The sequence below is a fragment of the Penaeus japonicus genome, unplaced genomic scaffold (assembly GCF_977035675.1).
Source record: "Penaeus japonicus unplaced genomic scaffold, GWHDUDI00000001_assembly GWHDUDI00000005, whole genome shotgun sequence".
Classification (NCBI taxonomy): domain Eukaryota; kingdom Metazoa; phylum Arthropoda; class Malacostraca; order Decapoda; family Penaeidae; genus Penaeus; species Penaeus japonicus.
The window spans coordinates 29,574,549-29,587,048 of NW_028234407.1; the positions used below are offsets into that span (position 1 = coordinate 29,574,549).

The following is a 12,500-nucleotide window of genomic DNA, read 5'->3' on the forward strand; positions in this document are numbered from 1 at the left end:
GCCAAGTAGATTCCGAACCTCTATAAGAGAATCAGATCTCCTCCCGGACTTGTAGTTGAACCTCGTGCTTGATCCCTTTCCTCCTCACGCCAGTTATTTACGCGAACAAACGCCAAACACCATGTCAACCACACAGTGAGTTCCCTTTTTCTCATGTTTTGTGCCTATTTGTTGTTATTGGATTGATTTTAGGGGACGTGTGGGACCGCGAGAGGGAGAAGAGGAGGGTGGGTAATGTGGATAATTGTGATAAAATAGGAGAATGGGAGAAAGAGAAGAAGCAGAGCAGGAAGGGGTGGTGGCGCGCCGGCGAGCAAGCGTGTTTGTAGCGGCCGAAAGTTTAGTTAACATTACGGTCTAAATAATGGCTGATTCAGCAAATAACGGCTGTTTTAGCGGCTCTACAACTAGATGAGATATCGTCTCTTCAAGGAGGGTTGCCATTTTCATCATTTATGAGGAATTGCGATTTTTTTCATTCATGTACTTCACCCATTGTAAATGAAGGTGCATTGTTGAGTAATTAAACGCAATGATATTGACATTTGATGAAGTAACAGCTGTTTAGTGTAAAGGAGAGTGACGTATATATGGTTGTAGTATGATCTTAAAGTGTGTGTCATGCTGTGTCATATCTTGTAGAGATTTTAAGGTGGCACTCTTGTAAAATGAGATTTCTTTGTTTACTGTTAACAAGGTTATATGATAGCATTAGAAGAGGTATATGCTACTATGACTCAAAGATCCAAAAAAGGTTCACAATTTAAGCCTTTTCAAGTATCTGTCGAGGCACAGTTGTTGTGAGGAGGCAAGTGCAGTAGGACTATTAATGTGGGCAAATTTGATGGATTAAATCATAGTAATTATTATTTGCTACAATACTTGTTTTTCTAATGATCTTTTGCATTACCGCTGAAGCTGTCATAAGTTTCGGTTGCAAACTTTGGTGATGCTTGACCTATGAGAGATGAGCATAATATTTATAGCCGTGCCCAAGTAAAGACGTGGGTAATCTGCACTAGTATTACCCAGAAAGTTAGAAAACAATAATGTTATTAATTGTTATATTGTAGATTTTTTTGTGTGAATTAAATTAGGGTAAGCTAAAGTGATTGTTTAGTCAGATTGTAAGATAGCACAGCTTTAATTGGTTAATACTCTCTGCATTGAAATATCTATACTCATTTGGTTCATTTTTTCAGTAATCTCTCAATTGTGATTATGAATAACAGCACCAAGCTAAGGTAGTAAAAAATTAAGAATAGTTATTCTACAGAAAAAATGTGTTTTGCTGAAATATTTTCAATGTCTCTGGGCTGCTTATATTATTTACTTTCCTGATTTAATAGTTTTAGTCTGGAAACCAACCATGTCAATGTTCTTGGAACTAATAGCAGGGAGGGTTTGGAAAAAGGAGAAATTTAGAGCTGAACATTGATAATATCAGCAGTGATACATAATTCAGTTGTCAAGCAATAATGACTCATATGGATGTTTAGAGGGCTCCACCCTTTACAACCTTCCTTATAAGATGTCATTTTTGGGTTGCATGAGAGCTGACTGAATGATAGCCAATGGCTGAAATGGTAACAGCTTAGTTCCAAGTGATTACCAAGGCCTCCATGTGTGCAGTAGTGACAAAGGCAAGCAAACCTTTATAATTTATATTGTAAAATAGTGGCACACCAGCTCTGTCTTTCCAAATTATACATGCTGGATCTCTCTCTCTCTCTCTCTCTCTCTCTCTCTCTCTCTCTCTCTCTCTCTCTCTCTCTCTCTCTCTCTCTCTCTCTCTCTCTCTCTCTCTCTCTCTCTCTCTCTCTCTCTCTCTCTCTCTCTCTCTCTCTCTCTCTCTCTCTCTCTCTCTCTCTCTCTCTCTCTCTCTCTCTCTCTCTGTGGTTGCAGACAAGTAGGGAAGCTGTGTAGATTGCTTGACACCATGCTACTTTAATTGTTGCGATAACATTGTCATAAGTTTGGATGTATACATTTGAGGCAGTTTCTCAGTGATGAATTCATTAGTGTTAGAGGTAAGCAGTGAAAATTACTGTTGTACATAATGGTCTGTAAAAAATGAGGGAGAGAGGTGCAATCAGACTTGACCATTTACAACAGTGCTTTGCAAAAAAATAATAAAAACTAGTTCAAGGGCTATAGAGAAAACATACACTACTAATAACTATAGATATAAAAAAGATAATACACGCAGAATACATAAGCGCACAATCACTTACCAAAGTCAGAGGATCCATGTATCGAGTGATATGGTTTCCAAGCTTTACACTTTGGCAATGGCTATTAAACCTCCACAGTGTATAATCTGGTAATACAAGTCTATTGTCAGATAAAGACTTAGTCCAACTTCTATCTTGCCTTTAATTCCAATGCAGTAGAAGAAGTGCTTCATAAGAGCTAATGATTGAGATAGTGAGTTGATCTTGTTTGGGTCTTACATAAAATATTTTATAGTCATATTATTTTGAGGGCTAGATTGTTGTAAAAAAGAAAAGGAGAGAAGTCCAGGTTTTGATATATGTTTTTCATAGAATAGATTGAATTTTGCATTTTTACCTCCCACCATCCACCCACTCACTAGGTCTCGCTCCTCCTTACTTTCCCACTAATTTTTTCTTTACCCCATTGTTCCCATTGATTTATCTCCCCTCCCTCCCTCCCTCTCTTCTTTCCCCTGTCCAGTACTCTTATTTTCTCCACTCCTGCTCATCCCATTCTAATCCTATCCATTCTGTCTTTCTACCTTTCTTTTTCATTTCCTTCTCTTTTCCTCCTTCTGCCCCCCTCCCTCCTTTCCTTCAATTTTCCACCCTCCTTTCTTCTTTCCTTCTCCCTTCCTCCTCTTTCCCTCTCCCTTTCTCTCTCTCCCCCTTCCCCTTCCTTCCCTCCCAGCCTCTCTCTCCCTCCCCCCCCCCTCCTACCCTCTTTCCATCTATTTCCTTCTCTTTCCCTCCCTCCTGCTACCCTCTTTCCATCTATTTCCTTCTCTTTCCTGCCCTCCTCCTCTATCCCTTCTGTTCCCCCCCCTTCCCTTCTCTATCCTTCCTGTTCCCTCCCTCTCCTTCTCTATCCTTCCTGCTCCCTTCCTCTCCTCTATCATTCCTGCACCCTCCAGCCATCTGGTTAGCTCAGTGGTAGCGTGTCAACTTCACATCCCCGTGGTCGGCAGATCGAGTCCCGTCCAAACTTGTGAGTTTCCACTGTCACCTGGTGGTTACTGATGTAGCTGGGCACTGCGTTGGGTAAGGACCAAGATCAGATCAAGTCAACACTCGTTGGCACATTCTCTCACGAGTCAGCACACGCTGACACAGATGGGCTCGCTTCAGTGCACACAAACGCGGCATAGTATCTGCTTCGCATATCTGGCTTATCCTTATCCTTCCTGCTCCCTCCCTCTCCTTCTCTATCCTTCCTTCTCCCTCCCTCTCCTTCTCTATCCTTCCTTCTCACTCCCTCTCCTTCTCTATCCTTCCTTCTCCCTCCCTCTCCTTCTCTATCCTTCCTTCTCCCTCCCTCTCCTTCTCTATCCTTCCTTCTCCCTCCCTCTCCTTCTCTATCCTTCCTGCTCCCTCCCTCTCCTCTATCCTTCCTGCTCCCTCCCTCTCTTTCTATATCCCTCCTGCACCCTCCAGCTCCCTCCCTCTCTTCTACCCCTCCTGCTCCCTCCCTCTCCTTCTCTATCCCTCATGCACCCTCCAGCTCCCTCCCTCTCCTCTACCCCTCCTGCTCCCTCCAGCTCCTCTATCATTCCTGTTTCCTATCCCTTCTCTATTCCTCCTCCTCCCTCTTCTTCTGTGTCCCTCCTGCTCCAGGAGGGGGTGGTAGGAAGAGAGAGGGGAGGAAATGAGAGGGAGGGTAGGAGGAGAGAGGGAAATGAAGGGGAGGGAAGGAGAGGGAGGGTAGGAGGAGAGAGGGAAGGAGAGGGAGGGTAGGAGGAGAGAGGGAAGGAGAGGGAGGGTAGGAGAGAGGCAAGGAATGGGAGGGTAGGAGGAGAGAGGGAAGGAATGGGAGGGTATGAGGAGAGAGGGAAGGAGAGGGAGGGTATGAGGAGAGAGGGAAAGAATGGGAGGGTATGAGGAGAGAGGGAAGGAATGGGAGGGTATGAAGAAAGAGGGAAGGAATGGAAGGGTATGAGGAGAGAGGGAAGGAGAGGGAGGGTAGGAGGAGAGAAGGAAGGGATGGGAGGGAGGGTAGGAGGGGAGAGGGAAGGAATGGGAGGGAGGGTATAAGGAGAGAGGGAAAGAGAGGGAGGGTAGGAAGAGGGAGGGTTTGAAGAGAGAGGGTATGAGGAGAGAGGGAAAGGGTAGGGGGAGAGAGAGAAGGAGAGGGAAAGGGTAGGGGGAGAGAGAGAAGGAGAGGGAAAGGGAAATGGTAGGAGGAGAGAGGGAAGGAGAGGGTGAGGGTGAGGGTAGGAGGAGAGAGGAAAGGAGAGGGAGAGGGTAGGAGGAGAGAGGGAGAGAGAGGGGAGGAATGCGAGGGTTGGAAGAGAGGGAGAGGGAGAGGGTAGGAGGCGAGAGGGAAGGAATGGGAGGGTTGGAGGAGAGAGGGAAGGAATGGGAGGGTAGGAGAGGAGAGAGAGAGGGAAGGAGAGGGAATGTAGGAGAGAAAGAGGGGGGAGGAGGAGAGAGGGAAGGAATACAAGGGTGAGAGAGGGAAGGAATGCAGGGGTTGGAAGAGAGAGAGAAGGAATGGGAGGGTAGGAGGAGAGAGGGAAATGAAGGGGAGGGAAGGAGAGGGAGGGTTGGAGGAGAGAGAGAAGGAGAGGAAGGGTAGGAGGAGAGAGGGAAGGATAGGGAGGGTTGGAGGAGAGAGGGAAGGATAGGGAGGGTTGGAGGAGAGAGGGAAGGATAGGGAGGGTTGGAGGAGAGAGGGAAGGAGATGGAGGGTAGGAGGAGAGAGGGAAGGAGAGGGGGGTAGGAGAAGAGAGGGAAGGAATAGGAGGGTAAGAGAAGAGAGGGAAGGAATAGGAGGGTAAGAGAAGAGAGGGAAGGAATGGGAGGGTAGGAGGAGAGAGGGAAGGAATGGGAGGGTAGGAGGAGAGAGGGAAGGAATGGGAGGGTAGGAGGAGAGAGGGAAGGAATGGGAGGGTAGGAGGATAGAGGAAAAAAGAGGGAGGGTAGGAGAGAGGGAAGGAGAGGGGGGTAGGAGGATAGGGAGGGTAGGAGGAGAGAGGGAAGGAGAGGGGGGGTAGGAGAGAGGGAAGGAGAGGGGGGTAGGAGAAGAGAAGGTAGGAGGAGAGAGATGAAAGGGATAGGGAGGGTAGGAGGAGAGAGGGTAGGAGGAAAAAGGGAAGGAGAGGGGGGGTAGGAGAAGAGAGAGGAAAGGATAGGGAGGGTAGGAGGAGAGAGGGAAGGAGAGGGGGGGGGGAGGAGAGAGGGAAGGAGAGGGGGGGGTAGGAGAGAGGGAAGGAGAGGGGGGTAGGAGAAGAGAGAGGAAAGGATAGGGAGGGTAGGAGGAGAGAGGGAAGGAGAGGGGGGTAGGAGAAGAGAGGGAAGGAATGGGAGGGTATGAGGAGAGAGGGAAGGAATGGGAGGGTATGAGGAGAGAGGGAGGGTAGGAGGAGAGAGGGTAGGAATGGGAGGGTATGAGGAGAGAGGGAAGGAATGGGAGGGTATGAGGAGAGAGGGAAGGAGAGGGAGGGTAGGAGGAGAGAGGGAAGGAATGGGAAGGTATGAGGAGAGAGGGAAGGAATGGGAGGGTATGAGGAGAGAGGGAAGGAGAGGGAGGGTAGGAGGAGAGAGGGAAGGAATGGGAAGGTATGAGGAGAGAGGGAAGGAATGGGAGGGTATGAGGAGAGAGGGAAGGAATGGGAGGGTATGAGGAGAGAGGGAAGGAATGGGAGGGTATGAGGAGAGAGGGAAGGAATGGGAAGGTATGAGGAGAGAGGGAAGGAATGGGAGGGTATGAGGAGAGAGGGAAGGAATGGGAGGGTATGAGGAGAGAGGGAAGGAATGGGAGGGTATGAGGAGAGAGAGGGAAGGAGAGGGAGGGTAGGAGGAGAGAGAGGGAAGGAGAGGGAGGGTAGGAGGAGAGAGGGAAGGAATAGGAGGGTAGGAGGAAAAAGGGAAGGAGAGAGAGGGAAGGAGAGGGAGGGTAGGAGGAGAGAAGGAAGGGATGGGAGGGAGGGTAGGAGGGGAGAGGGAAGGAATGGGAGGGAGGGCATAAGGAGAGAGGGAAAGAGAGGGAGGGTATGTAACCACCCACTGCTGCCACTAGTTGTAACCACCGGTGCTACTAGTTGTAACCACCGGTGCCACTAGTTGTAACCAGCTTGCTGGCAACAGTTGTAACCCACCACTGAGAGCAGTTGTTATAACCACTCGATGCCCTAGTTGTGATCAGGTGCATAAGAGACAGACGTTCAAGTGCTATGGTCTTTATTGTGGACTGTTAATACACCAGACTGTTTGCTCTTGTCTGTCTGTCTGACCTCTCTGTTCTGATCTGTCTCTGGTTCCTTGTGTGTCCTCCTTAACCCATTCACGCCGGGGCCGTTCCGGCTTTGCATTGTCGCAATACCGGGGTTCTCGAACGCATAAGCCTAACGCCTCGAGATTCTCGGACGCACAAGCCGCGAGCCTGGGCTGCCCGCTCGCTCAGACCGTGCGCGCCGCTTGCCCTGATAGTTCATCCTGGGCGTCTGACGCAAAAGCAAAATACGTGTCATCATGTCAACAGCTCCAATGGGTTAAGTACAGATCTTGAGTCAACTTTCTACGCCTAGGGCCTTCTGGTAACAAACACAGCTGCCTAGAGAAGCTAGTGTTCCATGGCGGAAACGAACACAGGAAGCAGGATGCATCAGGTCAAAACAGACTGCCAGTGATATTGCATTGAATAAAGAAATATATGATCAATGTCTTGGGTCACATGATGTACAATACCAGTGCCTTACAGGGTAGGAGGAGGGAGGGTTTGAAGAGAGGGAAGGAGAGGGAGGGTAGGAGGAGAGAGGGAAAGGATGGGAGGGAGGGTAGGAGGGGAGAGGAAAGGAATGGGAGGGAGGGTATAAAGAGAGAGGGAAAGAGAGGGAGGGTTTGAAGAGAGGGAAGGAGAGGGAGAGGGTAGGAGAAGAGAGGGAAGGAGAGGGAGGGAAGGAGGAGAGAGGGAGGGTAGGGAGGAGAGAGGGAAGGAGAGGGAGGGTAAGAGGAGAGAAGGAAGGAGAGGGAGGGTAAGAGGAGAGAAGGAAGGAGAGGGAGGGTAGGAGGAGAGAGGGAAGGAGAGGGAGGGTAGGAGGAGAGAGGGAAGGAGAGGGAGGGTAGGAGGAGAGAGCAAAGGAGAGGGAGGGTAGGAGGAGAGAGCAAAGGAGAGGGAGGGTATGAGGAGAGAGCAAAGGAGAGGGAGGGTATGAGGAGAGAGCAAAGGAGAGGGAGGGTATGAGGAGAGAGCAAAGGAGAGGGAGGGTAGGAGGAGAGAGCAAAGGAGAGGGAGGGTAGGAGGAGAGAGCAAAGGAGAGGGAGGGTAGGAGGAGAGAGCAAAGGAGAGGGAGGGTAGGAGGAGAGGAGAGAGGAGAGGAGGAAAAGATATTAAAGGAGAGGAGAGGGAGGATAGGAAGAGAGAGGGAAGGAAATGAGAAGTAGGGTAGGAAAGGAAAAGAAAGGAAAAGTAGGGTACAGTGGATTAGGAGAGAGGAAATGTGAAGACAGTCACATCATGTCATGAGTTATATGTACATACTCATACATACATGTATGATTATTTATATTGTTCTACTTTTTTTTTTTTTTTTTTTTTTTTTTTGGTAAAAAAGAAATTAAGTATAAATCATGTTCTTTGATGCCCCCACTAAGAGATTGCTTCCACTTTCCATTGGTATTTTCACATAGAAGTGAAGAATATAGGCAAAGTCCAATACAGTAACTAACTACTCTGAATATGGCAATATTTTTATGTGCCTTATATCGTAGATGCATTCATGAAAACTATGAGATTAGGATGGGTGAAGAACGCTCTGTAAGGTTCAGTGAAGCCATGCGCAGCGGAAAATCACCCTGCATGAAGCGTTGCATGCTTGTTATCTTTCCAGCGTAAGTGGGAGTAGGCAAAAATATGTCCCATCGTGAATGGGTTAAAGAAAGACTCAGATCATAAAAACAGATGTATAAAAGAAAAACAAAGACACAAGAGGTAACAGTAAATGTAGAGAAGACACACTATAAGAAGCAATAAATAGATTGATTAACTTTGTAATAACAAGACAATGACATCTTGTAAAAAGAAAAACTTACTGCCTTTGTTAATTTTTCAGATTATACTATTAGGTTTTGATGCCTTTCTTGTCAGATGTGTTATTTAAAAAAAACAAAAACATTATAGATTGTAAGATCAATGTATCAAGTATTTTTGAAGCCAAAAAGTGGATTTCACTCTTGCATTGTTGAGAGATTTGGAAGAACTCATGTTCATGAAAGAAGACATTAACTATAAAGATACAAGATTTTCTCATATGTTTGTGATAATCATTTGCAGTGTTTTTACTGGGCTGTGCCACATTTCCTACAGGACACATCTACAAGTATACAGTGTTTAGAGTTGTGACATATTTCCTACTGAAATACAGCATATCTCCTACACATAGCAGGTATAGGGAATTTGGCGGGTGCTAAATTGCTCTGTAGAAAATATGCTGGGTAGGTTAGGTTTAGGATAGCCTAGATTAAGGTTCAGCTTGGGTCAGGGTTACCCTTCAGGGCAGATTTCCCCTGTAGGGTACTCTGGTTTTGTTTAGGAAACATGACCACCTATGAGTAGGATATGATCCCACATTCATTGATCCCACTATTCCTCCATCTTCCTTTTTACCCCCTACTTCCTCCTCTCTCTCATCCTGCTTTATTTCATCTTTTGTTAGAAAGCCCTTTGAATTATTACACCAATTAAAAAAGATAAGCAAAATGTCATCAATTATCTGTTTTTATTTTCCAGGTCATTGCCGCCCCCAGTGACATGGGCACAGCGAAAAAATGTCATCTTCCTTACTATCTGTGTTGAAGACTCTAAATCTCCCACCATTAACATAGAAGCAGATAAGGTGTACTTCAAGGGCACAGGTGGCACTGAAAGAAAAGATTATGAATATTCTTACAACTTGTTTAAAGAAATTGATACAGAAGTGAGTATAGTTTTATGGTTTTGTTTGTTGCTTGGATGAAAATGCTTGTTATTATTATTTTTTAAATTATTTATTTATTTATTTATTATTATTATTATTTTTTTTTTGGGGGGGGGGCATTTCTGAATGTTAACCTTGCTAATACAGAGATGCATACCTAAGTAATCTATTAGTGGTGATACACTTGTTTAGCTTCTGCCTGAAATATGTTATCAGTGTCTTGTAAATTCCACTCATTTTCTAAATATCTAAGCAGTTTTTCCTATATATATACTGACTATCATCAGATTTTTTTTTCCTCTCCAGTTACCACAGTGTTGGATTAGATAATCAGTTCAATATACCTATTCAACAGTCAAATTTTATAGACAGAAAGTATATCATTTTTTAAACCTGATAGGTTTTCTGGTTTACTCTTCAGTTGCACACACTAGCCAGGGATGATGGTAGTGTTATTCCCACCACATAAGCAGTAACTTTACCCTGTACTTTTTTTTTTTCTTTTTTTTCCACATTGCTGCTTGAATCATCTACTCCTGTCTTGTATTGGAGTAAATGTAGCATGAGAGTACCATGTTTTGCACAGTTATTGAGGAGTTAGTAAAGCCTTTTCCTCAATGATTAGATTTATCTTCATTTACTTGCACTGCACATCCTTAACTTTTGAGCTAAAATTTCGTTCCCGTCTGCAGAAAAGCCGTAGTTTTGTACGAGATCGCAACATAGAGCTGATATTGGTCAAAAAAGAGGAGGGACCCTACTGGCCACACCTGCTCAAGGAGAAGACGAAGCAGCACTGGCTCAAAGTAGACTTCAGCCGGTGGAAGGATGAGGACGACAGTGACGATGAGGAGGGCCAGAACCAAGACTTGGAGGAGGTATGGAACATTCATTCATTCATTCATTCATTCAATCTCTCTCTCTCTCTCTCATATATTTCTTCTTTTTGATTATTATACTTGATCATATATTTATTAAAAGGAAAAAAAATCTAACCATCCCCCATTACCCCACTAATAGATGATGCGGCAGATGGGAGGTCTAGGAGGCGGTGGAGAAGACAGGCCATCCCTCGACGACCTTGAGGATGAAGACTCCGACGATGATGATCTCCCTGACCTGGAGTAACTGTGTCAGTAGCCTAAAGGTATGTACTTACATGATTGCTTGATTATTCTGCACTTGCATCTGATAGATATTTGAGGTTTATTGGTTTGCAATTTATCAATATTATTTATTTTAAGCTTCTTTGGAGATAATAATTTGATATGCTACTAGATGATCGATAGAAAAAATAGGCTCTACAGTTAAATAGAAGATTATAAAGAAATTATTTTTAATTTATTATTATTATTATTGATTTATTTAACTTCAACAGAGGCCTTCGCAGACCACTTCTTGTAAGTGGGAGCAAGTGATGCGTCATGGTAAGCTGTCCTGTACCTAAGTCAGTGTGTGCGAATTCCAGTTACCTCCAGTTGGACAACTTTGCTATGTGGGATCCACTGCAGTTGGAACAATACAAAGAATATTGTCCCGCGGAGTTTTTTTGTACACACAGTGTGACTAGACTTGACTGCCCTCCTTTGTGCAGGGTTCCAGTGAGCGTGGATTAGTGGCTCTATTTCTTTTTCTTTTTCTTTTCTTTTCCAACCTACTTAGAAAAAAAGAAGAAAAAAGGTAAATGAAATTATCCATTTCAGTTTCCATATATACATAGCATACAAGAACCAAGCTTTATCCAGACCAGTCCTTTCCGATAATTTTTTTTTTTTCTTTTTTTTTTTTCTTTCTTTTTTTTTCTTTCTTTCTTTCCCCCCACACTTCTGTTTTCTTTCTTTAAGTCTTGGCCTGGCAGCTCTGGAGAGAAACTTGACCCACCTTTCTGCCCCTTCCAAAGAAAAGCGAATTTATGATGAAAAGTGCTGTCTTTTAATTTAAACTTTACAATTTATCAGATAAGCAAATTTTTTTTTTTTTTAAGAAGCAACTACTTGCTGTTAGCTTGCAAATATTCTCGTCTTTACATGTCTGTTACATGGCAAAACCAAAAAATTCCACAATCCTTTGTAGGCCTTACATTATTTATTTGTCAAGGTACATGGATTTAGGTTTGACGAGAAAATCATATTGATTGCCCTCAACATACCGATTTCTTGTGTTTTTGATGAGTCATGATGTAACGAAAAAGGTCTAGGCTATTCCCACAGCTTAGCACATGGTCTTGTTTTTTTTTTCTTGTTTGTATTTATTATTGTTAATTATGAATGTTATTTCCTTTTTTCATTTTTTTAGGGGAGATAAAATAACTTGGTAGTGTGTATGTGAAGAGAAAAAAAAAGAAGTCAAGAGTGTTTATTATTCCTTAAGTAAATTGGGATGCGAGTTCTTGGTCTTGCAAAAAGATCTTGTAGAACCAATGCATAGGGTACATCAGATGTTTGCTGCCTTATTGTCAAAATTTTATATACATATATATATTATGTCATATCATTATTGAAAGTAGAAATCAAAGTGTTTTTAAAACATCAAGTGATTTTGTACCACCTGGGGTAAGTCTTTATATATATTATATATACTCTTGGCAGAACAGCATACATACATGCCTGAAGGTTTTCTTCCAATACACAAGTCATGATTCAAAGTGTTTTATAATCCTGTTTGTATAAGTTAATGGAAAATAGAGAACTTTTTTATTATCGCAGGAATGATTTCCGTTTAATAATCTGTCTCTGTATATGATTAAAGTCTTTTTGAGTTGAGAATTGTCTAATTTTGTATTACTTTCTGCATGTAAGGTATGTGAAGAAGACAAAGAAACCATTTAAGAACAAGACAGTTGTTTGAAGTATGTTCCACAATAGAGATTTTTTTACAATTCCACTTGGCAATGCCTTAGCTTCAAGAAGACTGTAGCATGACCAAAAATAAACAAAACCTTTAACATAACATCCTTTCTTGATTGTTCATTTTGAGACAGTTTTACAAAAGTATCTGCAGCAGTCAAAATTAATGAATTTAATAAACATTATTCCTTAAAACATGCAAAATAAAAGTTACAACTTCAGGTAAAAGTTCCACCTGCAAATATATCCATTTTTTATTTTTGCTTTGTTCAGTACAAAGTGATCAAAGCTCTTCTGAAGTCTGTCTATACACAATAGCAGAGTTATTGGCCAAATTCAAAAGACATGAAACTGCTGAGAACCACAAATAGATTAACCCAGTCACAACAGGGGCATTCCAGCCTTGCATGTTACAATGCTGGGGCTCTTGAACGCCTAGGCCTAAATCAGTTAAATAAACAACACCCCAGCGAATGGGCCTTGAATGAGCGGTACCGTAGTGTACCACCCGTCCAGAGAGGGTT

At 43.6% G+C, this 12,500-nt stretch overlaps 1 protein-coding gene across 1 annotated transcript in view; it reads left to right on the plus strand.

Moving 5' to 3' along the window:
* The window catches only part of p23 (cytosolic prostaglandin E synthase), an 11,907-nt gene extending 15 nt beyond the window's left edge, over positions 1-11,892 (plus strand). Inside the window, exons 1-5 of the mRNA XM_086537250.1 lie at positions 1-135; positions 8,944-9,130; positions 9,823-10,008; positions 10,151-10,277; positions 10,509-11,892. The exon at positions 1-135 is cut by the window's left edge and continues 15 nt beyond it. Of these exons, the coding sequence (XP_086393376.1) occupies positions 122-135; positions 8,944-9,130; positions 9,823-10,008; positions 10,151-10,258 (495 nt within the window). The 5' untranslated portion in view covers positions 1-121 and the 3' untranslated portion in view covers positions 10,259-10,277; positions 10,509-11,892. The remainder of the gene's footprint in view (positions 136-8,943; positions 9,131-9,822; positions 10,009-10,150; positions 10,278-10,508) is intronic.
* Positions 11,893-12,500: the final 608 nt, after the last annotated feature.